The sequence below is a fragment of the Acipenser ruthenus genome, chromosome 41, assembly GCF_902713425.1.
Source record: "Acipenser ruthenus chromosome 41, fAciRut3.2 maternal haplotype, whole genome shotgun sequence".
NCBI lineage: Eukaryota > Metazoa > Chordata > Actinopteri > Acipenseriformes > Acipenseridae > Acipenser > Acipenser ruthenus.
The window spans coordinates 10,530,875-10,557,010 of NC_081229.1; the positions used below are offsets into that span (position 1 = coordinate 10,530,875).

At 37.6% G+C, this 26,136-nt stretch overlaps 2 protein-coding genes across 2 annotated transcripts in view; one reads left to right on the forward strand and one right to left on the reverse strand.

Moving 5' to 3' along the window:
- The window catches only part of LOC131696692 (putative C-type lectin domain family 20 member A), a 39,572-nt gene extending 24,608 nt beyond the window's left edge, over positions 1-14,964 (reverse strand). The window contains exons 1-2 of the mRNA XM_059010665.1: positions 14,888-14,964; positions 2,343-2,687 (exon numbers count right to left, since the gene is read on the reverse strand). Coding sequence (XP_058866648.1) covers positions 2,343-2,687; positions 14,888-14,924 — 382 coding nt within the window. The 5' untranslated portion in view covers positions 14,925-14,964. The remainder of the gene's footprint in view (positions 1-2,342; positions 2,688-14,887) is intronic.
- The window catches only part of LOC117964792 (macrophage mannose receptor 1-like), a 121,375-nt gene that overhangs the window by 37,897 nt on the left and 57,342 nt on the right, over positions 1-26,136 (forward strand). The gene's annotated exons all lie outside the window — the stretch shown is intronic.

A 26,136-nucleotide genomic window follows, 5' to 3' on the forward strand; every position in this document is an offset into this window, starting at 1 on the left:
ATAATAATAATAATAATAATAATAATAATAATAATAATAATAATAATAAACACCAAAATGTGCATACTAAGGCTGTAATTCTATCAATGTCACCAGAAACCCAAGATAGAATAACAGGCTTATATGCACAGTTGTGGTATATATTATTTATTATAATAGATGGTGACATAAGAGACTGACATTGTAGAACTCGGTTTCAGATGACATACTGCCACAGAAAACCACATGATCACTAAGAATCAGAGTAGAACATGAGCTTGATTTTGAAGTGGAGTTGGATGATTGCTGTGTTCATGTACTGGTAGTAGAGTTTGTTTGAGCAGTTTTGTCATCAACCTTATGGTACACAAGAATCTCATTATACAGGGGAATCTTATTGTACACGAGAATCTTATTATACAGGGGAATCTTATTGTACACGAGAATCTTATTATACAAGGGAATCTTATTGTACACGAGAATCTTATTATACAGGGGAATCTTATTATACACAGGAATCTTATTATACATGAGAACTTATTATACAGGGGAATCTTATTATACAGGGGAATCTTATTATACACGAGAATCTTATTATACAGGGGAATCTTATTGTACACAAGAATCTTATTATACACGGGAATCTTATTATACATGAGAATCTTATACACGAGAATCTTATACACGAGAATCTTATCATACAGGGGAATCTTATTATACAGGGGAATCTTATTATACAGGGGAATCTTATTATACACGAGAATCATACTCGAGAATCTTATTATACAGGGGAATCTTATTGTACACGAGAACCTTATTATACAGGGGAATCTTATTATACATGAGAATCTTATTATACAGGGGAATCTTATTATACAGGGGAATCTTATTATACATGAGAATCTTATTATACAGGGGAATCTTATACACGAGAATCTTATTATACAGGGGAATCTTATTATACAGGGGAATCTTATTATACAGGGGAATCTTATACACGAGAATCTTATTATACAGGGGAATCTTATTGTACACGAGAACCTTATTATACAGGGGAATCTTATTATACATGAGAATCTTATTATACAGGGGAATCTTATTATACAGGGGAATCTTATTGTACACGAGAATCTTATTATACAGGGGAATCTTATACACGAGAATCTTATTATACAGGGGAATCTTATTGTACACGAGAATCTTATTATACAGGGGAATCTTATTATACAGGGGAATCTTATTATACAGGGGAATCTTGTTATACACGAGAATCTTATTGTACACGAGAATCTTATTATACAGGGGAATCTTATTATACAGGGGAATCTTGTTATACACGAGAATCTTATTATACAGTGGAATCTTATACACGAGAATCTTATTATACAGGGGAATCTTATTATACACAGGAATCTTATTATACAGGGGAATCTTATTATACATGAGAACTTATTATACAGGGGAATCTTATTATACAGGGGAATCTTATTATACACGAGAATCTTATTATACAGGGGAATCTTATTGTACACAAGAATCTTATTATACACGGGAATCTTATTATACATGAGAATCTTATACACGAGAATCTTATCATACAGGGGAATCTTATTATACAGGGGAATCTTATTATACAGGGGAATCTTATTATACACGAGAATCATACTCGAGAATCTTATTATACAGGGGAATCTTATTGTACACGAGAACCTTATTATACAGGGGAATCTTATTATACATGAGAATCTATTATACAGGGGAATCTTATTATACAGGGGAATCTTATTATACATGAGAATCTTATTATACAGGGGAATCTTATTATACAGGGGAATCTTATTATACACGAGAATCTTATTATACAGGGGAATCTTATTATACACGAGAATCTTATTATACAGGGGAATCTTATTATACAGGGGAATCTTGTTATACACGAGAATCTTATTATACATGAGAATCTTATTATACAGGGGAATCTTATTATACAGGGGAATCTTATTATACATGAGAATCTTATTATACACGAGAATCTTATACAGGGGAATCTTATTATACATGAGAATCTTATTATACACGAGAATCTTATACAGGGGAATCTTATTGTATAAGAGAATCTTATTATACAGGGGAATCTTATTATACATGAGAATCTTATTATACATGAGAATATTATACAGGGGAATCTTACTATACAGGGGTCTGACACCACCACCATGTAGGCTTATAATAAGACTGTAAAATACTGAAGTTTACAGGAAAATTATCAGTCCCTATGTATAATAATAATAATAATAATAATAATAATAATAATAGATAGATAGATAGATAAGTATCGCAATGTAAAACAGTTAAATCTTTACCTTGGTAGCACATGAAAGCTTTCGTCTCAAAGCAGACTCTGTCCTCCCACAGTCCCACTGAATTGATTGAAGCACAGAAGAGGTCTTCCGTCCAGCTTTTGTAGATGACATCATAGCCGTTAGACCACTGCCAGTTCTGTGTGTCATCACGATACAGCCCGATCCAGGAATCAGTAATGAGAGAAGCTCCTGCAATATTTAAGAGCTGCTGTGTATCTTCCTGGCTGTGCACAGTGGCCAGGTCTGTGTGCTTCTCTCTACAGTACGTCTGAGCTTCAGACCAGCTCTTCTGAGTATTCACAAACACGTGTTTTCTAATCTGATTGTAAGCGGGCACACAAAACCCTGAAAAACAAAAAAAAAAAAAACCATTATTAAAATACTGGCAACTGCCAGAGTGAAAGACTCACAGACTGAGACAGGATAACATTCTAGAGCAGCTCATTCTCAGAATGGTCCTGCCCCCATGTAACACAGGGCTACAGGAAGTGGAGTCTGTGAAAAGTAAATGAGCCAGCATAGGGGTGAATAAGCAGAAGGGAGGTATTTCAGTTTAACCAGGCCAGCATTGAGCAGACAATCAGGGGCTGACACCTGCACACTTGATCGAGAACGTGCCTGGAGATCTTCAATCACCACAGAGTCAACAGGATTTCAGTTTACAGTGATTTTAAGAGCAGCCCTCCTCATACAGCACAGTGCACTATACTATACTATACTATACTATACTATACAATACGATCAGGGGTGCCTGGAGATCTTCAATCACCACAGAGTCAACAGGATTTCAGTTTACAGTGATTTTAAGAGCAGCCCCACCTCCTACAGCAAGGTGTACTATAATCTATAATACGACAAGAGGTGTGGAATAAAAAAAAAAAAAAGATGAACATGTGGAAAGTTTCTTTTTGTTTCAATTGTTTATCAGAACTAGTGCTTTAAGTTAACCAGGTAAGGATTTGTTCACCAGCGTAAAATACATACATCTTTTGTTACGGTAAATTATCTAGAATGCACAGTACGCTTTCAAAGATGAGCTGTTCTAAGAAAATACGTCCTCTTTGATACAAGAGCGACTTGTGTTCTTAGATTGCCATTTTTACATTTCATAAAACGTGATCTCCGTTTTAATTGGTTAACAGTTCTTAATCATTGCAAGACAAGCAGAGTTAATTTGAGTGTCAGGAAAGCCAAAACCCATTAAAATAAATTGACTAACATTAAAAATAAGATGATATATTACCAGATATAAATATGTAAAATAATATGACTGACTTTTTCAATTCAGTTGAATAATTAGGACGTCAATTTTTTTTTCAACTTCACAATTAAATAATGAACTAAAAAAATTAAACTGTTTTTATGATTTTATTGCACCACAAACATAAGTTCCCACGAGGTCTATATTTAGATACTATGTACCTTTCATTGTGGGTTAATGGGGGCAGTGCTAACTCATTTATTTGTTTTTTTCCTGGAAATCTATCTAAAAACAATAAATACATGTATTTTAATAAAAGACAGCTAGTACACAACGCTATTCAGAATGACCTTAAAACGTTGTTGTTGTTTTTATAGAATAACATACAGTCATGATAACACACTCCCAGCATGCACCCCACACAAAGCTTTCTCTGATCTAAAAACGTGTTGTCCTTTTAATATAAAACATTATTTTCTGAGCAACCGACAAAAAATGACAATTATTTGCACAAAGAAAAGAATGAAACCCAATCGAAGAATGTTTTAAGTTGTTATTTTTATTATTTTATTTTTTTTACTAATTATCGAGTTGTGAATACGCGACGTGGCTGTAGGCCCAGATATTGGAAGCGATGCGCAATCCCTTTGCACAATTTGTGCCTCGCAAAAATGTGTGCTTTTGCACAAAAAAATATATGTTCCGACAAGGCACAAAACAGTTGCGCGAAGTTGGAAAATAGCAGTTTTCCGCTCATTTTCAAATGTGTTTGTGCCTCGCAAAACCACCTGCACATTCAATACCAATATTGCAGAAATGCACAAAGCTACGTGTGAATGTGCAGAATTGGGATACTACACGACAATGGACTGTTAACAATACTCTGCCAAGCAGCTATCATAGGTGTACAGTACATACCAATATTCCTCACACGAGTCTACACTCACATGGAACCTGCACATGGAATGCAGAATCAAAGCTCAACACACATCGGTAGCACTGGGCGCGTTAAGTAAGTGAGCCGCTCAGAGTGAGAGCCGCTCAGAAAGCACACTGAGCAGATTTAAATGACTTAACGCTCTGCTCCACCAGAGCGCTGAGCGACTTTTAAAAATGGCGAATAATAATTATTTGCTTGTTTGTGTTTCTGAGGTGATGGTAGATAAAATGGCCCGTGTGAAGTTACTGTCCCCTGCTGTACCTCGCTGAGTTCGGCGCTCTGTTTGGACTGAACCTCATATCTGGCTGTGTTTAATACCGGCAATACCGACGTTAATAATGAGAATTATGAATAATATTAATACTACAAGCCTAATAATAATACATTAATAACTATAAAACAGCTCTATATTTAAAAAAAATGAAATTAAATTATACAAATTCGAAAACAACAATTTTTACCATCTTATTATAATACATAATACATAACTTCATAAATCGAAACCAGTTCATCATTCTTGACAAACGTGTTTGTCAATCCTGCCTCTCATCTCCACTTGTTTCCTGCAGGTGTCCATTCCGTCCGCTCCCTCTGATCCCTGATGAGAAATGCTCAGGAGCGGCTCAGCGGGAGCGGAACTGAACGAGTCGTTAAGTTTATTCTTTTACTGAGCCGCGCACTTACTTAACACACCCACTGGCACCCCCGAAGGTGCATGCCCACCCCCACAAATATATAAATAAGCTACAGTTTCAGTGCAAAACGGATTGTGGCACGCAAAAGAAGTTTCGAATATGACACATAATGGCCATTTGCGATGCGCAAACCGCTTGAATATCTGGGTCGTAAACTCTTGCTTTATATAATCGTATATTCACTGCAATTAGCACTAATTGATCAAGACGTTTTTCTAACTCAGCGGTTTTCAAACTGGGGTACGCGTACCCCCAGTGTGTATGCGAGAAAAATCCTATAACGACGGACAAAGGATGTTCTTTCTTTTTTTACCACAAAGTACTTTGCGACTTAACAATCTAATTAACAATGTTGAATCTCCTTTCAAATAAAAGCACAGCCGTGCTGGTGAACGTTTCCTTTCTGCTGGGCGAGGTTAACTCTATAAACACCCAGCCGGCTGCTGACAGCGAGTGAGCGTTGAGCGCACATGTCTACATTACAGATTTAAACAGTGGGGCGGGGGTTCTGCAGTCTGTAGGCGAAAAAGAAAAAGAAATCATTGTATGATGTTGCTTCTTTTAAAAATGTGTAGTATTTACTAGACACGTTTACTTTCTGGAGTTTAAATGTTCAGCGTTTGAAGTTGGATCAGTTCAGTGTGTTGTATCTATGTTTATATGTTTTTAAATCACAGTATTATTGAGTTGAGCATGTGTGCCGCCCTGCTTAGACAGTGAAATCACCGCGCTGGAGCTGCAGCGACACGACTGTGTTATCTTTACTCGCAGTGCTTTGTGTGTTTTTTCACTGTGACTAATTCGTTGAAGAACTCCTTTGTCGAGTGATTGATTAGCCTACGCGTGTACGCCGTTAACTGTTAGGCTAATAAAAGCAAAGGCACGCTATTATTATTACAAAAAAGGAATTGCGGCATTATCATCATCATCATCATCATCATCATAATAATAATAATAATAATAATAATAATAATAATAATCCCTAACTCCTGGGATTCGGAAGTGTCTGGAATTGGATTCCCTACTCCAGACCTATTGAGTGTGTTCATATCATACAGCGAGTGCCCATCAACAAGCTGTCTGGCAGCGGATTCACATGAACAGACGACTACACTAAACACGAACATGGAAGCAATTTGCTAAAAGTCATTTTTGACTGCATGATATAAATGTTACCTTTCTACTTTCATCAAATTCAGCTTTTGGAAATATTCACTTCAAAACAATGTGCTTATTGTGGCTCGATTCGATACTGCACAAGACACACACAGCATTTTAAATGTCCGCCTCTCGTGTTCAAAGATAACTGTTTTCTCTCTACACTTCTGCATTTGTTGATAGAAATGCGCGACTTTTGTTGAGAAATCCTTTCTGATTTTGTTTTAAATTAGAACCCCAGTTTTGTTTTTCAAAAGCATAACTTGTTTTTGTACTCGTTTTGCCATACTTATTGGTCTGGATTTTGAAATAATTTTACACAGCATTTTCCGTTTTTAATTTAATTTAATTTTATTAGTTTACCAGCAGTTTTATGGCAAGCCAAATGATCATTTAGAGAGATCTCAAATTGCATTTTAACATATCTTGAAATATTTAGAGATATCTGTAAAACATTTCCAGATATCTCAAATTGAATTCCGGATATCTTTAATTGTGCAGTTTTTAAGATATCTAAAATTAATTTAAATATATCTATAAATCAATTTGAGATATCTAAAAATGAAATAAAGACATCTCAAATTGATTTCAGATATCTTTAAATACTATGGTAACCATATGGATTGTGCTAGCATGGCATGCCAAACTGTCATTTAGAGATATCTTAAAATGAGGGTTCTCTAAATCTCTAGATCTCTAAATCATTTAAATATATCTCTAAATAACTTCCTGTTCATTTAAAGATATCTTTAAATCATTTGAAGATATCTGCAAATAACATCCTGTTCATTTAGAGATATCTGTAAATCATTTGTAGATATCTTCAAATAGCTTCCTGTTCATTTAGAGATATCTCTAAATAACTTCCTGTTCATTTGAAGATATCTTTAAAATGGACAGGAAGTCCATTGAAAACATAGAGCATTTTCACAGGAAGTCATTTCCAGACATCTTGAAATGGCTTCCTGTTCATTTGAAGATATCTTCAAATGATTTAGAGATATCTTTAAATGAACAGGGAATTATTTACATATATCTTCAAATGATTTAGAGATATCTTTAAATGAACAGGACATTATTTAGAGATATCTGAAAAGTATTTAAAGATATCTCAAAAACATTTAGAGATATCTTAAGACGATTTAAAGATATCTAAAAATGCATTTTAGATATCTCATTTAAAGTTGCATTTAAAGATATCTGTAAACCATTTTGAGTTATCAATAAATGTATTTTAGATATCTTAAAATGATTTAGAGATATCTTTAAATATTTGAAGATATCTTCAAATATTTTGAGATATCTGGAAATGATTTAGAGATATCTTCAAATATTTAGAGATATCTATAAATGAATTTGAGATATCTCTAAATGATAATTTGGTTTGCCATACAGTTTTCCATGAACAGTAACTGGCTGGACTCTAGCCCCTCCTCCTTCCCTGTGTGCCTTCTGAGCCAGCAAATCAAGGCGTGTTTATTTATTTATTTTTTTAATGACCCGCTTACATTTTTTTGTAACTTGAAGTCCTATTCGTTCATTTTAAAATACAGAATAACATACCCTTGTGTATGGGCTGCATTGTTTACTAATCAGGGTGTAGTTTTACTGAAATCTGTGACAAAAAAGCAGACACGTCCATCACATTGGTAGGTAAGCATTTTAAAAAAAAATTATTTTCAGTTAACATCAATAAGTAATTAAGCCTAGTAATTAGAAAATACCATTTTTTTCTGTTTTCATCAGTATATTATGACCCTATCTCAGATGGGGGTATGCGGTAGACTTTTTGGAAAGGGGTATGGGGCCTAAATAGTTTGAAAACCACTGTCCTAAGTTATTCATTTAGATGAAAGTATTTAGTAAGTTGCAGTCCACCAGCCTGCTTTTAAATTTGAACGTTTGTGTGAAAGGGGGTTTATTTTAGTAAAATAAGCCATTAGTAATTTTAATCATACGCTTTTCAAAACATGACATGTAAAACCAGCGAGGCAGCGGCTAGGAAACTGAAGACGCCTATCAGTGTGTCATAAAAAATATTTTAAGAGCATTATTAAAATTACAGAAACAATCACATATAGAAATAGAGTTTATAATGACAGTACCTACTCAGTTTTTGCATGCCACTGAATCCCTTCACCATGCTGTAAAATAACTACAACTCCCATTACCCATTTATACAGGGCGACTTACAATTGTTACATACTATCACATTATTTTTACATACAATTACCCATTTATACAGTTGTGTTTTTACTGGAGCAATCTCGGTAAAGTACCTTGCTCAAGGGTACAGCAGCAGTGTCCCCACATGGGATTGAACCCACAACCCTCCGGTCAAGAGTCCAGAGCCCTAACCACTACTCCACACTGCTGCCCTGTTTGTATGTTTGTTACTGTTTGTAAGTGCCTGCTTGTTTGTTTTGTGAGGTTTTTTTTGTTTTCAAGAATCATGCATACATATTTTGGTTTTAGATTACATGAAACATTGGTATTATTAAAATGGTTAACAAAATGGTGTGGGAAGCAGTTATCAGTGCAATTGCATGTACTGTATTCTCAAGCCATCATGTTTAGCTATCATTGATTTTCACGTCTCACTGCAAAGCATGTAATATGGAATTTCACTGAGAGAGAGAGAGAGAGAGAGAGAGAGTATACATAATACTATCTATCTCAAGAGTACTCATTATACATAAATACATTCTGTTTAAAACAAAAATTCATCTTATTTTGATTATATGATTTGGACTAAACCAACTTATATTACAAATTGGTAATACATTGTAATGGTGCTGAAGGCAAATACTTTTGTATTGCTTTGAAGTTGTTTTGGTGGTTAAAGTCGGCTACCATTAAAATAACTTTAAAGCAAATTTTTTTTGTAAAAGGAATGCAACAGAACATGTGTTTGTGCATTTGGGTTTTTTAAAGGATAGGGAACTATTATTTCTAAACTTGTTTAATTTAATACACATTTCATTATTCTTTCATTTCATTTTTTTTTTTTTTTTTTTTCAAAATTTAGTCGTTGCCAATTATTTTTTATTATTTTCTCCCAATTTGGAATGGCCAATTATTTTATTACGGTCGGCTCACCGCTACCACCCCTGCGCTGACTCGGGAGGGCGAAGATGAACACACGCTGTCCTCCGAAGCGTGTGCCGTCAAGCCGACCGCTTTTTTTCACACTGCAGACTCACCGTGCAGCCACCCAAGAGCTACAGCGTCGGAGGACAACGCAGCTCTCGGGCAGCTTACAGGCAAGCCTGCAGGCGCCCGGCCAGACCACAGGGGTCGCTGGTGCGCGGTGAGCCGAGGACACCCTGACCGACCTAACCCTCCCTCCCCCCGGGCGACGCTCAGCCAATTGTACACCGCCCCCTTGGAAGCTCCCGTCCTCGATCGGCAAAGGAATAGCCTGGATTCGAACTCGCGACTTGCAGGCTATAGAGCGCATCCTGCACTCACGTGGAGCACCTTTCCTGGATGCACCACTCGGGAGCCCTATTTCATTTTTTTAAAAAATTATTTTTCGTTTTTCTGTTTGCCCATATACAGTATTTAGTAATTATACATATACATATACATATTTAGTAATTAAAACAGCTGGGGAAGTTTACTCCTTACAAAAGGACTTGTTAAGCAGCTTCATGATTTGAAGGAGTAGATTATGAGGTTAGAGGGCAAGAAGCCATCGAGTGGGGATGTTTCTGCTTAACATATGGAAGATACTATTACACTTGAGTGATTCAATGATAAAGTATTCTGGGCAACAAAAACACTGTTGTAGTTTCAAATTGGCAATGATAAATTTAAAGAGATATGGATGGGTTCCACAGAAGATGGTAGGAACATATTTGGTTGCGGTCTGAAATTGAATATTTTGTCAGCAACCGAAAGGGGGGAGTGTAATATGCATTTTGTGATACATATTTTGAACAATTGTCTGGTGTGCTTACAAATGAAACGTTCATTAGTTTAGACAACTGGAAGAGTCTTAGGAGTTGTTGTGTTGTAATATATAAACATGTGGATTGCTATGGAGATGCAATAGGATTGCAGTTTAGCTCTCTGATAAACAGATAAGGAGTCTGGATGTGTTGTAATATATAAACATGTGGATTGCTATGGAGATGCAATAGGATTGCAGTTTAGCTCTCTGATAAACAGATAAGGAGTCTGGATGTGTTGTAATATATAAACATGTGGATTGCTATGGAGATGCAATAGGATTGCAGTTTAGCTCTCTGATAAACAGATAAGGAGTCTGGATGTGTTGCGGGAGAGAGAAAAAGCAACTATGCAGATAATGAGTTTTAGAGTGAATAGAACATATTGTAAGATTCAGTTGTTTTAAAGAAATAAATTAATCTTTGGTCTAGAACAAGCATAGTGGGAACTTGTAACCTTAGACTGGGTGCCTGGCTGACATGTATGTATATGTATATGTTGGAGAAAAAATATGGAGGGTGTGATTGGACCAGTGTAATGAGAATGAATGAAAGAGAATATTGTTACAGCAGAAATGCATCAATGGATTATGGAAATGAAAAGTGGTGCTGTAGTAGCTGTTGGGAGACATATCTCTCTCTTGCTTATTTTGGGGTCCATGAGAACATTCCTTTGGTAAATTTTGTGAACAAAGGCATAATACATGGTCTAGGTGGCTTGTGACTGATTGCTTCAATGTTTGTTCTGAGTATTGAGTTCTGGGTTCTGGGTTAGGGAACACAAGATACAGTAGTACAGGGCTAGTGAGTATTACATCTTAGGAGAACTAGCTAGCATGGTAAATACTTTGTAGCGAGGGTACAAAAGGAATTGTTCAGAGTGCTGTGTATACAATACATGTTATACACTGACACTCGGTGGTGGTTCTTGGAACTGCAATGAAAATTCAAGAAAAGCATTGCCAATTGTAGTTTCATTTTTCAATGGGTGATGTTCTAATTACAATAAGATATTTGTTTGTGTTGAGACAAATGGAGGATTTGCACTTTGTATGTTTCAACAGAGATCTTGTGAATTAATAATCATACTTATTATGATGAAACAAATGGTTGAAATAAAAGAAGCAAACATTTCTTCTCTCACACAGACTGCATCATGTAGGCAGACATCACCAGGTGAAGATGAAAAGTCAAGGTTGAAATTAAATCAGATGTTATCAAAAGGATTAATACTGCACTTGATTTTCTTCTGAAGGGAAATGTATGTTAATGTTATTTGTAACAATGGGTTAGCAATATAAATATGTAATTTTTTTGCGTTTGCGGGGAATTGTAAAGCATACTACAAGATGTAATGGAGTTTAGAACATAAGAACATAAGAAAGTTTACAAACGAGAGGAGGCCATTCAGCCCATCTTGCTCGTTTGGTTGTTAGTAGCTTATTGATCCCAGAATCTCATCAAGCAGCTTCTTGAAGGATTCCAGGGTTTCAGCTTCAACAACATTACTGGGGAGTTGGTTCCAGACCCTCACAAATTGCATAATTAAGAAGAAAAGAGGTAATTGTTTACTATTGTTGCAGATAGATAGTTAAGTATTCATACACTATTATAGTACTTATTCAATGTAGAGTGATCATTTTTTATGTTAGTTTAAATCAATCTGATGTGAACATAAGGTTGATATGGTCTGGAATATGGATTCTGGAAGAATTTATTTTTACAGACACAAATGTTAAAATACTGTTTTACTACAAATGTGAAAAATTGTAAGAAATCAAATCTGTAATAACTTTAGAATGTCTATTTTTGTGTTACACCTGTTAAACATCTGTACATGGAAAATATGTTTTTTCCCTCTATGCTAAAGAGAATGATGATTCATGCTGCTGACACCTATGATTCCTATAAGCTTCAAGTGAATCCCTTTCCTGAAATTACAGATAGATTGAAACAACTACTGGGAGAGGAAGAAGGGATAAAGGTACATTCAGCAGAAATACAGGTTAAAGTGGACGCTCATCAAGACAAAATTGATGAATTCATACATGAAGGAAATTTGGAATTTCTGTACAAAAATACATACTGGGATTTTCTGTCTAAGGGAGCAGTAACCTTGAGTTGAACTATTTCTGTAATCACACTGATGATGTTTATATATCTTCGTCGAATTATTCACTAGTATTATGGTGAAATAATTTGAATTCACACAAAAAGACTTCTATCTTAAGGAGTTGTTGATTATATGAATTATTGATGTAATAACCCTATCGATGGCAGGTATTCGAAGACAGGTAAGATCTAGAATGCATCTAGACAACCTAAAACAGAAGCTTGTCGCTGGGATTAAATTCAATCTTAAATCAATTCCTTATAAATCACTACTTTTGATAAAGTTTGTATTATTTTGTATCACTGTTATGTAATTGAATATAAACTATTATGTCCTGTGTATGATGGTGAGATACTCTCATATATTATATTTAGAGCATCTAAGGGAGGAATGTAAGGAAATTTGATAGTCCACATTCATATTGTTAGAATATTTGGAATGTATGGTACTTTCAATGGCGAGACATTGATCACAGAGTTTAGGTGGGGTATTTTGGAATGCAGGGTCTGTCTCAATAAACTGCAGTTTGACTAGAGGGAGAGCAAATATGACCATTTATGAAGGGGGTCCCCTGTTCTGCTCTGTTTGGTTGCATGGGAGGGGGGGGGGATGGGAGAATCTCAGAGATAACACATGCAAAGGAATGTGTGTGAGGCTTGGAGACTTGCCACATACAGGTATAGTGAGGAAGGGTCATAAATGACATCATTAAAAGGGTGTGTTTTGGAATCTACAAAACTAAAGTGAATGCATTGTCTGGTGTTCAATTCTATCAATCTCACTGCAGCCCAGAATGACGCAACTCTCTACAATACAATTGTCTAGTTTACGCTTGTGGCAATGTGCCCCGCCCCTGTGTGCATTTGTGTGTTATGTGTTGTATGTTGCGTGTGGTGTGTTAAATGTTGGTGTATAGAGACTGGTACACGGGATATAAACGGGTCTGTGTTTCACGTGTGATTTAAATTGTATATTTGTATTTAGGCACGGGATTGCACATCACTGCACGTGCATTTAAAGTATAGTATGTGAGCACGGGGTTGCACAGAATTCATTCACGTGCTGGGATTCAAGTGAATAATTAATTAGTAATTGAATCCCAGCACAACAGTATATATAGATGCACATTTCTTTCACTCGGGGTTGGGTGTTCGAGAGTGGAGAACGGGAGAGAGAGAAAGGAGAAATACAGTGAAGGTGGAATAACAATTGCTACAGCGTGCTGGAAGTGCCAGCACGGTACTTGTTTAACGTTCGTCCACTTGTTTTGTGTGTTAGTCCGTTTTTGTTCGTCTATTTATTTTGGCCTCAAGTGCCGTGTCCTGTTTTGTGTTCTGTTTAAACCTTTTATTTTGTTAATAAAAGCTGAGTGCTACCATTTGCACTCAGCTTCTCATCACCACCGTCTGTCTGTGTATTCCTTTCTGGTCTGACGCCACCCACTCCAGCCGTCTTTGTGACAACGCTGTACCAATAAACATATTTTTGACTTCACTAATATTGTTTATCAGTATCAATTTTTCCTTACACTGTCATTCTCAAACTAACATACTGCTTCTGCAGCGCTGCACCACAGTAATCATATCGGTCTGCTTTCAAGAATCGACCTCTTATAAGAATCCAATCATCCAGGACGGATGCGATTCTTATAAACGGAGTGCACTGTAATATCGTTGCATTCATTTAAGTATGCTTGTTACTGTGTGTGTGACTGAGGGTTTGTGAATTAAAGGAATATGTGTATGTGACTATATAGTTTGGTTTGAGGTTTAGAGGTACACATTTTTAAATATCTGTGTGTCTGTGCTAGACTTCCACAAGTTTGTCTACACATTTATGTAGTTTTTTTCTACCAACAGAATGAACATAGTGAGAGAAAAAAAACGGTCCAACAGGCCGAGTACAACGGTAAATTTCACTCAGATAAATCGTATTGTCCTGAGCGTTGGGCGATATGAATTCCACACCCCTGGCTATACTATACTAAACTATAGTATACTAACAGCATGCTGCTACATGGGTTAGGATCTAACAAAGACAGAAGAGCGCCCCCTACTGAGTCACCCAGTCCGCTTCATTCAGTGCTGCCCCTGTGTCTGCTTGGAGGGTCGCCCCTCAATCCCGGTAGAACTAAAACCCCATTTAAAAAGGAGCTCCCCTGTTTCATAGCCTCCTGCTGTCACAGGTAGCACACCTGGTTAGTTCACAGAGTGATAGAGTGGCAGGAAGGCTCCAAGCTTGTGAGCCTGCAGCTGAAACTACCTTTAGGGAATGCAAACAAAGTGGAAAACCAACAACGCCTGCTTGGCAGAAGTGGTAAACTATGGAAGACTGCAGTAAACACACACCCAGGAATCACACGTTAGTTTAGATTGAACGTGATTGAGGGACACTGCAGCTTTAAGAACCGCATAATCTTCTCTGAGAGGGAATGTGGACAATATCAAAGCAAACAGAGAGAAAAGCAGAAATAAAGGAAACTCACCTGCAAGCAGAAGGATGAGCAGCCCTCTCTCCCCCATCACAGCAGACTCTGCATTAGAAACAGAAGACTTTCTGTGAATCACCGCAATGCAGGTTAAGCTTCTTTTCTGCTGGATTACAATAACTGTATTATGTGTGGGAGCTGCTGTTTATTCAGAGATGCAGAAATAAAACTAATGTATTTCATTTTAAAGATAAAACCTATGAGGAGCCGTTCAGGAAATAATTCATTGGTTAATTTATAAACAGTATGGTTAATTTATTTTTAAGATGGTTAATTTATAAACAGTATGGTTAATTTATTTTCAAGATGGTTAATTTATAAACAGTATGGTTAATTTATAAACAGTGGTTAATTTATGAAAAGTGGTTAATTTATAAACAGTCTAACCATCTTAAAAATAAATTAACCATACTGTTTATAAATTAACCATCTTGAAAATAAATTAACCATACTGTTTATAAATTAACCATCTTGAAAATAAATTAACCATACTGTTTATAAATTAACCATCTTGAAAATAAATTAACCATACTGTTTATAAATTAACCATCTTGAAAATAAATTAACCATACTGTTTATAAATTAACTATCTTGAAAATAAATTAACCATACTGTTTATAAATGAACCATCTTGAAAATAAATTAACCATACTGTTTATAAATTAACCATCTTAAAAATAAATTAACCATACTGTTTATAAATTAACCATCTTGAAAATAAATTAACCATACTGTTTATAAATTAACCATCTTGAAAATAAATTAACCATACTGTTTATAAATGAACCATCTTGAAAATAAATTAAACATACTGTTTATAAATGAACCATCTTGAAAATAAATTAACCATACTGTTTATAAATTAACCATCTTGAAAATAAATTAACCACACTGTTTATAAATGAACCATCTTGAAAATAAATTAACCATACTGTTTATAAATTAACCATCTTAAAAATAAATTAACCACAGTGAAAGCACAAAGTGGGCGGAGTTCATTTGCATACAACCTCCTGATTTAGCTGGCCAGTTAAATATTTAGCTAAATGTTAAATTTAGCTAAGAGTTTTAAGATTTAGTTAAATATTTAGCTAAATGTTAAATCTTGTAACTAGATTAATAAATTATATCTGAATGTACACATTAAAAAAAAAAGATTTATTTTCACAACATTTATAAATCTGGGGAAAAAATACAAGATTTAAGTTAAATCTGGAAAAAAAGACGTTAAAATATGAACTTTTTTTTTTTTTTTTTTTTTTTTACACATGGCATCCCATACTGAAGTTAATTGTGCACTGCCACCAGGTGGTCAAAATACAAAACTGCACCCACCCAAAGACAGACTAAGAGAAAATGATGCGTTTCATCAGAAAAGTTCAGCTAAAGGTTCATTCTGTCACTTGGTATCAGTAACAATTAAGGGCTTTGATTCGGTCGGATTTTATCATGAGGTTCAATCTCACTTAACTCGCAGAAACAAAACTCCTCTCCCCCAGTTTGTTAAAAAGTAAACAGCAATAGCTTGGGACATTTTCATAAATACTGGACTTTAATTAAAACGGAATAAAAAAAAAAGATTATTAAAATAACTCAAAAGCTAAATCTTTGTTAATCAAAACTAATAAATACAGCGACGACAACAAAACACCAAAAGAATCAGAAATCCCCCCAAATCTCAAAGTTATTTTGACCCGCCACAACGCACACCAAACAAACCACGCATTAAATCGCAATATTCACATGCAGCTGAAACCGCTGGCAATGTGTTCATGAGAGGAGATTTCAGTGGAAATAACAGGCTCTTACACACCTGAAAGCTGCAGCAGTGAAAAGGTAAGAGAAAAGCACACCGTGTTCAAACAACACACCCGTATCATAGACCATTACCATTCCAGTTAACAGCTTTAATAGGAGGACAGCGTATCAATGAACACAGACGACACTGCTTGAAGTTATGGGGTCCGGTTATTTCAGAAACAAACTGCATGCCAAGCGAAATATACTTTCAATCAGATTTTTTGTACATAGGATTGTAGAATGTATTTGCTATGTTTTACTACAATATAAGTAAAACACTTATTATTAGTAGTAGTAGTAGTAGTAGGAAGATTATTGTTGTTATTAACATTATTTTAGTAGTAGCATTGATTATGACTACGCCGTTCATACATGTATATATATGTTTCTTAAATATTGTGCTATGATTTGCGTGTACAGTTAAGTAGTATTGAGGACCTGTTTGTGTTCTGCGTCTTTAATGACGCTTTCCTCACCGCAAGCCCTGTGACGTTGCAGCCTTGCACAGCTACAGGGTGCGTGTGGTCTTGATAGAGGCGAGACAAGCAGCTTACAGCGAATCGAATGAATGCTTTAGTTTTCTATTATAAAATATATATATAAAAAATAAAATCTGCAATAAAAGTACTATATTCATCGGAGAAACCTTGCCTTCATTATGAACTACGCGAACACCTACAAAGTCTCCCGGCTTTCACTGTGCTAACAATATAATCATCTTGAGAAACGTAGACTTGTGATTGTCGTTACATCACTACAGAATAGGTTACACGTTTCACCCGTGTGCGTGTTTAAAAAGTATGTTTATTTGCGTATGTTGATCGGAGACATGGAAAAGTAAAATTAACCTGAATACTGAATATGAATTGCTCAAATAAAAATGTAAATAAATAAAAGATGAAATTACTTAACTAAATAAAATCCTATTCACTCTGTTATCTGCATAACAATATGATTCCACACTGAGCCAAGCTGTTTGAGACACGGGATCAAGCTTTGTAAAGATCCAGTCAGATCCTTACTGTGGTAATGATTGTGAGGTAGCTGTTTTTACAAATCACTTTCCTTGTTTTGTTTCTCCTATCGTTTAGCTGACTGTCTCGTATGAATGGTTTGAATTTCACATTTATTAGGACGTGTCAACACTTTACAGTGCTTTAGTATTTAAAATGGCAAACATTATTTTAAAGAGTACGGGGTTAGTTAACTCGTTGAGTTTGAGATTTTAATAAGACGATTCCAGTTTAGGTTTTGTTCCAATTCTAACTCCACAGTTGTGCAGCATCACAACACCGCTGCTAAGCTGCTGTCATGCAGCCGCTACTGTGATAATCCAGCGCTTTACACATCAGCCACTAACTAGATGAAAATTAAACTTTTAAAAACCGTTTGCATGCAACAGACGTGAAGATATTAATATACGGAATCCACTCCAGGTAAATCACTTTTACTCGGAATTCATGTTTTAACCGAACGCTGTGCTAATAGACGGAATAGGTCTGTATAATGACAATGATACACACCCGTCTCTTGAATGATATCATCTGCAGTACAATAAAAATATCAATACAATAATACAATAGTTTATGTTCTGGCTTCGATTTATACCAGCGCGTCTACTCTTCAGTGCACGTTTCAAACATTTCATTCATTTATTTATTTATTTATTTTACAATCCCTTTTCTATTTCTCTGATGCATTCAGTACCCACAACCGACTGGACTTGAAAAAGAAAAACGAGTTGTGCTGCTGCACCCGAACCCTGTGAGATACATTGATAAAATAAACTGCTTTACACGATCAGTCACTTATAAGATTCAAATTAAAATGGACAAGTACTATTGCATGAAGCAAACAATAATACATGCAATACACATCATCAATTAGAATGATTTCGTTTAACTGTGTTTGCATAAAGACCCAGGATTGAACTTTTAAGTATTGAAAACATCTGATTTGAATGTTTCCTTAGCAGGTGTGAGCAGAGCTAAGCAATGCTATGCAAAGCACACCCAGGCAAATTCCATCAACCAAATGAGTGTTTATGCTGCCACATATTGAATACAATTCTACAGTATATATATATATAAAGAATTCCTGCTCAAATGACGTCCGCATTTAACTAATCAAAACAGACTTAAACAGAATAGGGCTGTATAAGAAAAATATATGAATACAATCATCTGCAGTAAAACAATACAAATATAAAAAAAGCAATACATAATAATAATAATAATAATAATAATAATAATAATAATAATAATAATAATAATAACAATAATAATAATAATAATAATAACAAGAACATTGGTCACATTTGATATTTTAACCCTATATGACGGATATTTGTAATGAATATATTCACAATATTTGTTCATATATTTCATAGCAGTGTATAACAATACACTAGAATTTAATCATACAGATTTGCTGAGTTTATTTCCTATAGACAGTAAACTCCTTCTAAAAGAAGCAACTATAAAGCTGATATGTTCAACGTGGGCTATTGAGGAAACTGCTTTCTTAATTATATATATATATATATATATATATATATATATATATATATATATATATATATATATATATATATATATATAATTTAAAACCTGTTGGGACACAGGAATTTCAAATATATACATGCTGCTGTTGTTTTTTTTTTTTTTTAAATGGATATTTAGTAATCTAAATAGATACAAATACATCTAGATCGTGTTTTAGGAAAGTCTTACCTTACACTCAAAGCAGTGCCAAAGTGTTCTCCTCCCCGGCTGGAAACGCGCTGACAAGATGACGCTCAGTTTAGACATGATATGATATACTGAGTATGATGGGTGGAGACAAACAGCACAGCCAATGACTTCATACTTTACACAGTGACTGTCACTCCCATTTTAAAAAAAGGTACACGTTTCATAGAGAGAGAGAGAGAGGGAACAAACATGATTAAGACAATTACCCCATGTGTTAATATCCGTGCTTGAATATATTATAAAATGGCACACAACATGATTCAGACAAAAATGTAAATATGAATAGAAATTTCAAACTATCTAACGAACAAACAAAATGATAATCTGCAAACAATAAAAAAAATAAAACGAGGAAAAGAAATCCTAAGGATACCCTGTATAACGATAAGAAGCCTCTGAGTTTATAGCTTCGTCAGGTGTGCTTAAATCCAACAATCAGCTAAAGAGGGGTCTGCTCTGTACTTGTGTGCGTCTCACTGCAGTGTACTTGTGTGGGGCTCACTGCAGTGTACTTGTGTGTGGAACACTGCAGTGTACTTGTGTGCGCCTCACTGCAGTGTACTTGTGTGCTACACCACCATGTAACCCCTGCACGCACACACCACCATACAACCCCTGCACGCACACACCACCATGCAACCCCTGCACGCACACACCACCATACAACCCCTGCACGCACACACCACCATGCAACCCCTGCACACACACACCACCATGCAACCCCTGCACGCACACACCACCATGCAACCCCTGCATGCACACACTACCATGCGACCCCTGCATGCACACACTACCATGCAACCCCTGCACGCACACACCACCATGCAACCCCTGCACGCACACACCACCATGCGACCCCTGCATGTACACACCACCATGCAACCCCTGCACGCACACACCACCATGCAACCCCTGCACGCACACACCACCATGCGACCCCTGCACGCAGACACCACCATGCGACCCCTGCATGCACACACCACCATGCGACCCCTGCACGCACACACCACCATGCAACCCCTGCACGCACACACCACCATGCAACCCCTGCACGCACACACCACCATGCAACCCCTGCACGCACACACCACCATGCAACCCCTGCACACACACACCACCATGCAACCCCTGCACGCACACACCACCATGCAACCCCTGCACGCACACACCACCATGCGACCCCTGCATGTACACACCACCATGCAACCCCTGCACGCACACACCACCATGCAACCCCTGCACGCACACACCACCATGCGACCCCTGCACGCAGACACCACCATGCGACCCCTGCATGCACACACCACCATGCGACCCCTGCACGCACACACCACCATGCAACCCCTGCACGCACACACCACCATGCAACCCCTGCACGCACACACCACCATGCAACCCCTGCACGCACACACCACCATGCAACCCCTGCACACACACACCACCATGCAACCCCTGCACGCACACACCACCATGCAACCCCTGCACGCACACACCACCATGCAACCCCTGCACGCACACACCACCATGCAACCCCTGCACGCAGACACCACCATGCGACCCCTGCATGCACACACTACCATGCAACCCCTGCACGCATACAACACCATTTTCTGTATGTATTTTGCCATAGGAAATTGTGGTTGGGGGGGTCCTCCTGTCGTACCCCATAAGTCTACAAATCCTGGGCCAACGAAATCGGAAGTACTCTCTTAGATGCACAACAGTCTTAGCTAAAGAAAATGGGTTCCTTTGAGTTCGTACGACCCACGACCGCCATTGGCCGAGCCTTACCCCAATGGTGTTTTTTCTAATGGGATTTGCCATAGGGAGTGGGGTGGTCTCTTATCGTACCCATACCTCCACGACCCCTGGGCCAATGAACTCAGGAGGCCCTCAAAAGGCCGTCAAAGTTACAAAAGACTGTTGTACTTTTCAGAGGACGTCAAAAAATGCAAAAAAGATATATTTTTTGAAAAGGGACTCGATTTTTTCAAAAAAGCCGTAAAAGTTACAATAGGCCGTCAAAAGTTACAACGGCCGGGAGGTCTGATCCTAATTATAGATATATGCTATTTGAAAGAACAACGTGAGACTGTTATGCGGCCTGTGTCATACTAAGTGTTGCCGGGTCCGCGGTTTTCCCGCGGAATGAGGCTACTTTAAAAACACAGCCGCGGGAAATACTAAGGAGTCGTGGGTTGATAATGTAATTAGATTGGTGGTATAACTTTAAAAGATTGAACTGTTTTCATGTTTGCAATATTGTTTGGGATACAGTACCAGCATTAGTATTTCAATAAAGGGATCACGCTGTAATTCGGTTGCTGGCCTTGTAGGAATGATGATTTGTCCCTTCAGAGCTTCCGTACGAATTTGTTGACAGTGACGTTTGGAGGAGCTGTACTGGGGCTTGTAGTTTTTATCAAATTTATACTAGGTATCTTTTCTTACAAAAGCTTTTGATAGTTTTTTTTTTATGCAGAGGCATACGTGTTAATAATAAACTAGCTTTCAGTTAAAACAAACAGTTGGGCTATTTTAGGATATTTTTTAAGTGACTTTGGGCTGTAAACCCTGCAGAAATCTGGCAACCCTGGTCATACCTCGTCTTAGACGCAAGACAGCCAGGTCTTATACAGTTATAATTCAAGCAATAGGCTTACAGTTTATTATGTTTAAATAGCTGTTCGTGTTACGACAATTACAACTAATGGAAAACAATACAGCCCCCCACGCAATACAACCGATAACACTGGACACATGAAAAAGCACATATTCGTTTATGTGTCTATCTTGAATAAATATTACATTCCATCTACTTTGAATTCAATAATATCAGTTACAGATGAACAGTGCCGTTTCTAGGCATAAGCGACATAAGCGGCCGTTTAGGGCCCCCTAGCAAATATATATATATATGTGAGTGTGTGTGTGTGTGAATCAAGAACGTACCAATCTGGCGCAAAGAAGCGTAAAAAGAGAAAAACTGAAGAAGAAAAACAACAACGAGAGAAAGGTATTGTATTATTTGGTTTTGCTTCGTTTTTGTTGCTGCAGCTTGCTTGCATCCTGGCTGTGCCCAGGCGCGTAGCGTCCATTGAGGCAGCCGAGGCCCTCGGTTAAAATCGGTTCAATTCTTAATTGTGAAGACCAAAATAATAATAAAAAAACGTACCCACTTTATTTTCTATGAGTGTAACATATAAGATTTTTAATTTACTTAGTGATCTCGGGCTGTATAGACACTGCGGTATATGTCAAATTCGCGCCACAAAGACGTTTCTCATTAGTCAGTTTCCCACGTTACTCTGTACTCTGGTTTACAGTGCAGCACCAACATGAAACAGAGAAAAAACCAAACAATTACACATTTCTTTCTAAAGAAGCCAGCTCTTGGTAAGAATCAATGTTAAGTGAATTTATCATTTATATTGTGTTTTTCTCCTGCGCAATGTGATCTTTAGCTGCAAATACGTTTTGATCTTTTATTTATTTATTTATTTATTTTTCCATGTAGAATGTTTTGACGCCAGCACAGCAAAAATCCAAGAACCTGTTTTTATGATGACATTAAATGTGTAGCTAAACCGGGATAGCTGGCTGTATGTTTTTTTGTTTTTTTTTCCTTGTCACTTTAACTGGACAGTCAGCTTGTCCAAGTATCACCTACCTGCCATAGCATAGCGTTTTATTGTAGCATAGTGGCTGTGTATTTGCATGTATAGCGACCCGGCCTGTGCGCTAGGCAGCACCGGGACCTCAGCGACCGGTTTCCCCCGCCTGAAGTACTGTACTACTTCCTATCGTCGATTTATATTGACAAAAGAATATTAGAATTGAGTGAGAAACTGTGCTAAACTCGTTCAAAGCACGAGCCACGGTGTCGGCACCAGTTCCAGTCACAGCAGTATCAGCACCAGTCACAGCAGTGTCAGCACCAGTCCCAGTGTCAGCACCAGTCCCAGTGGCAGCAGTATCAGCACCAGTCACAGCAGTGTCAGCACCAGTCCCAGTGTCAGCACCAGTCACAGCAGTATCAGCACCAGTCCCAGTGTCAGCACCAGTCCCAGTGGCAGCAGTATCAGCACCAGTCACAGCAGTGTCAGCACCAGTCCCAGTGTCAGCACCAGTCCCAGTGGCAGCAGTATCAGCACCAGTCACAGCAGTGTCAGCACCAGTCTTACCAGTCAGCAGCAGTTACCAGTCCCAGCAGTGTAAGGCAATTTAAGTAGCAGTGAACCAAATGCAAATCAATCAAGGTATGAACCCATCTGCTTATTAATATTGATGTTATATTTTGTCCTTTTAAAATCACATATTTCTGACAGTGTGAATATGCTCATTTTAGGTTGCAGTGGTTTTGCTGGGAGACAATTAGTTAATTAATTCCAGACTTAATTAATTCCAGACTTTGTTTTCACTGCCCTTTGTTAATAAAAGATGATTTTGATGCTAACAGGTCCCTCTTTAATATTTACATGTTTATTTGTACATTGTATGTTTGCTCGTACATATGTGTGCTCATACAAACGTTTACAAGACAGAAGGCTTAAGCCTATGCTGGTTTGATTCCGTGCCAAGTGGAGTGGGCTACAGTGAAAGGGGGGCCCAAATCAAATCCTGCTTAGGAAGAGCGAAAGAAAATCAGGGAAGAGTAGAATCGGTAATAGTAGAATGACCTTTCTAACCGGAACTTGATTCAAAGGGCATTAGGCCTATTCATAATGCTCTGTAGTTCAACTGCATTTTTTTGTTTGTAACGCGTTTCTTCTACATATATAGATATATACAAAACAGCGATCTGTGTATTGTTTGCGTAATGTATTCCCTCTTGTTTCTACTGTGTGCTGTTAATGCCACTGTATTGTGTCCCTCTCTCCCCTCCGTCTGTATTACCTGTAGTTGCGGGTTCGCTATGTCCCTGTGGCTGTGCCAGCTTTCCTGCATGCATGGTGCGCCCTGGTCCCTGTCATTGGCTGTTGATTGTGTGTGCCCATTGGTCCTAGTGTTCAGCTGGGGACCAATGGGATAGCTGTTCGCTCTGGCACTCGATTAGCATAAAGGGGCGGGGCTAGGTTATAAAACGGGGCGTTTGCACGCTCATTGTGGTCCGTTGAGAGCAAGTGGCTAGAACAGGGGGGTTTTGTATGGGGCTGAAAGATCCTAAATAAAGCTTTGCACCTGGAAGCAGCGTGTTGTGTCCTTCTGTTCTGTCTACTGCGTGAAACGCTACTCTCTCTCTCTATATATATATAGAGAGTCAACATGTTGTATAGACTTTTAAAGTTGGGGGGCATAATGATCTCAAATAGATTAATACAGTATGTGAAAACATCACATGAACAAATGACGTATGGCCCTTGCTAGCTTGCTATTGGCTGCTGATCAGCGACGGTGCTACGCTGTTTGGTCATCAGCACCAGTGAGCACTGTACGCTTTTCACCACGAGCGACAGCGTGTCATTGACGCTGGCATGCGTATCAGGGTGCGTGTTTACTGTGAGAGGTGTGTAATTCTCAAACCGCTAATTGCGATGAGGAGTATTGAAACTGGTTGATTGCGGAGTCGCCTGCTTTATCTAGCCAGTCTTATAAAATAGGTCGTTATTTTGAAGGTGAGTGCGGCCGTACTGAACACGCACATCACGTGGCTTTTTGCGGTCTTTTTTTCCTCTTTATAAATTTGGGCCTGAGATTTTAAAACGTTAGAGAACACGGATTTGTATGAATAAATGAGATTTTACAATTGTAACTATTACAGTTTTGCTGCACCTGAACGTTGTTAAAATAAATTGCTTTACACGATTAATCACTTATTCGATGTATTTTAAATTTTGTATGAAACAAACAGTAATATATTGAATACACAGAATCAATTATAATAATTTAGTTTCACTGCGTTTTGCACAAAAACCCAGCATTTCTCTTTTTACCAGGCCTCTCGTGTTGCAGTATTGAAAACATCTGATTTGATGTTTCCTGAGCTCGTTTGAACAGGGATAAGCAAGGAGGTGCAAAGAGCTAGATGCAACGCAATATAACCTATAATTACAGAAAGCCTTTCTGTACTGATCCATAATTTTCAAGAAAATGAAACGCATACAGTGGCACCAAACCAGACTCAAGCAGCCCCCCTGTGGTTTAATAGCCACGGCTGTTTATATGATACAGTGTCATCAAACACTGTTCAGACAGCTGCTTTAAATTTCAGTATCCATGGTTTTTATATGCAGGCACTCTTGTATCTGACCACACCTGCTGGTTTGTGGTTCTTGGGGTGGGACATTTGTGTCCCATGTTACCCGACTCAGACTGCCTGCTTCCTGACTGGAATCCCTGAGTGGATAAGCATCCCCTCTTCCAAAACAGACAGTAGATTTTAATAAGGAAGCCGCCCCACAAGTGCAATGGCACTCCAGTCCTTATCCATGTATAATGCACAGTGACTGGGTGGGATATCTGCTCTTCATTGCACCCCTTCAGTGGGTTTCTCAATGGTGACTGTCCAGACAGGGATCACACTGAATGCTGTACCAGTCTTGCCACTCCCGATGATCTATTCAGGTTAAGAACATGGTTTCAAATCCCGCTGCCCCCATTGCAAAGCCAGTGGAGTTCGACCCTGGGGCTCTATTTGGACCTAATTGCACCCTGTATCAGTATTGCTAATAATGTAGAAACCAACTTGCTCAA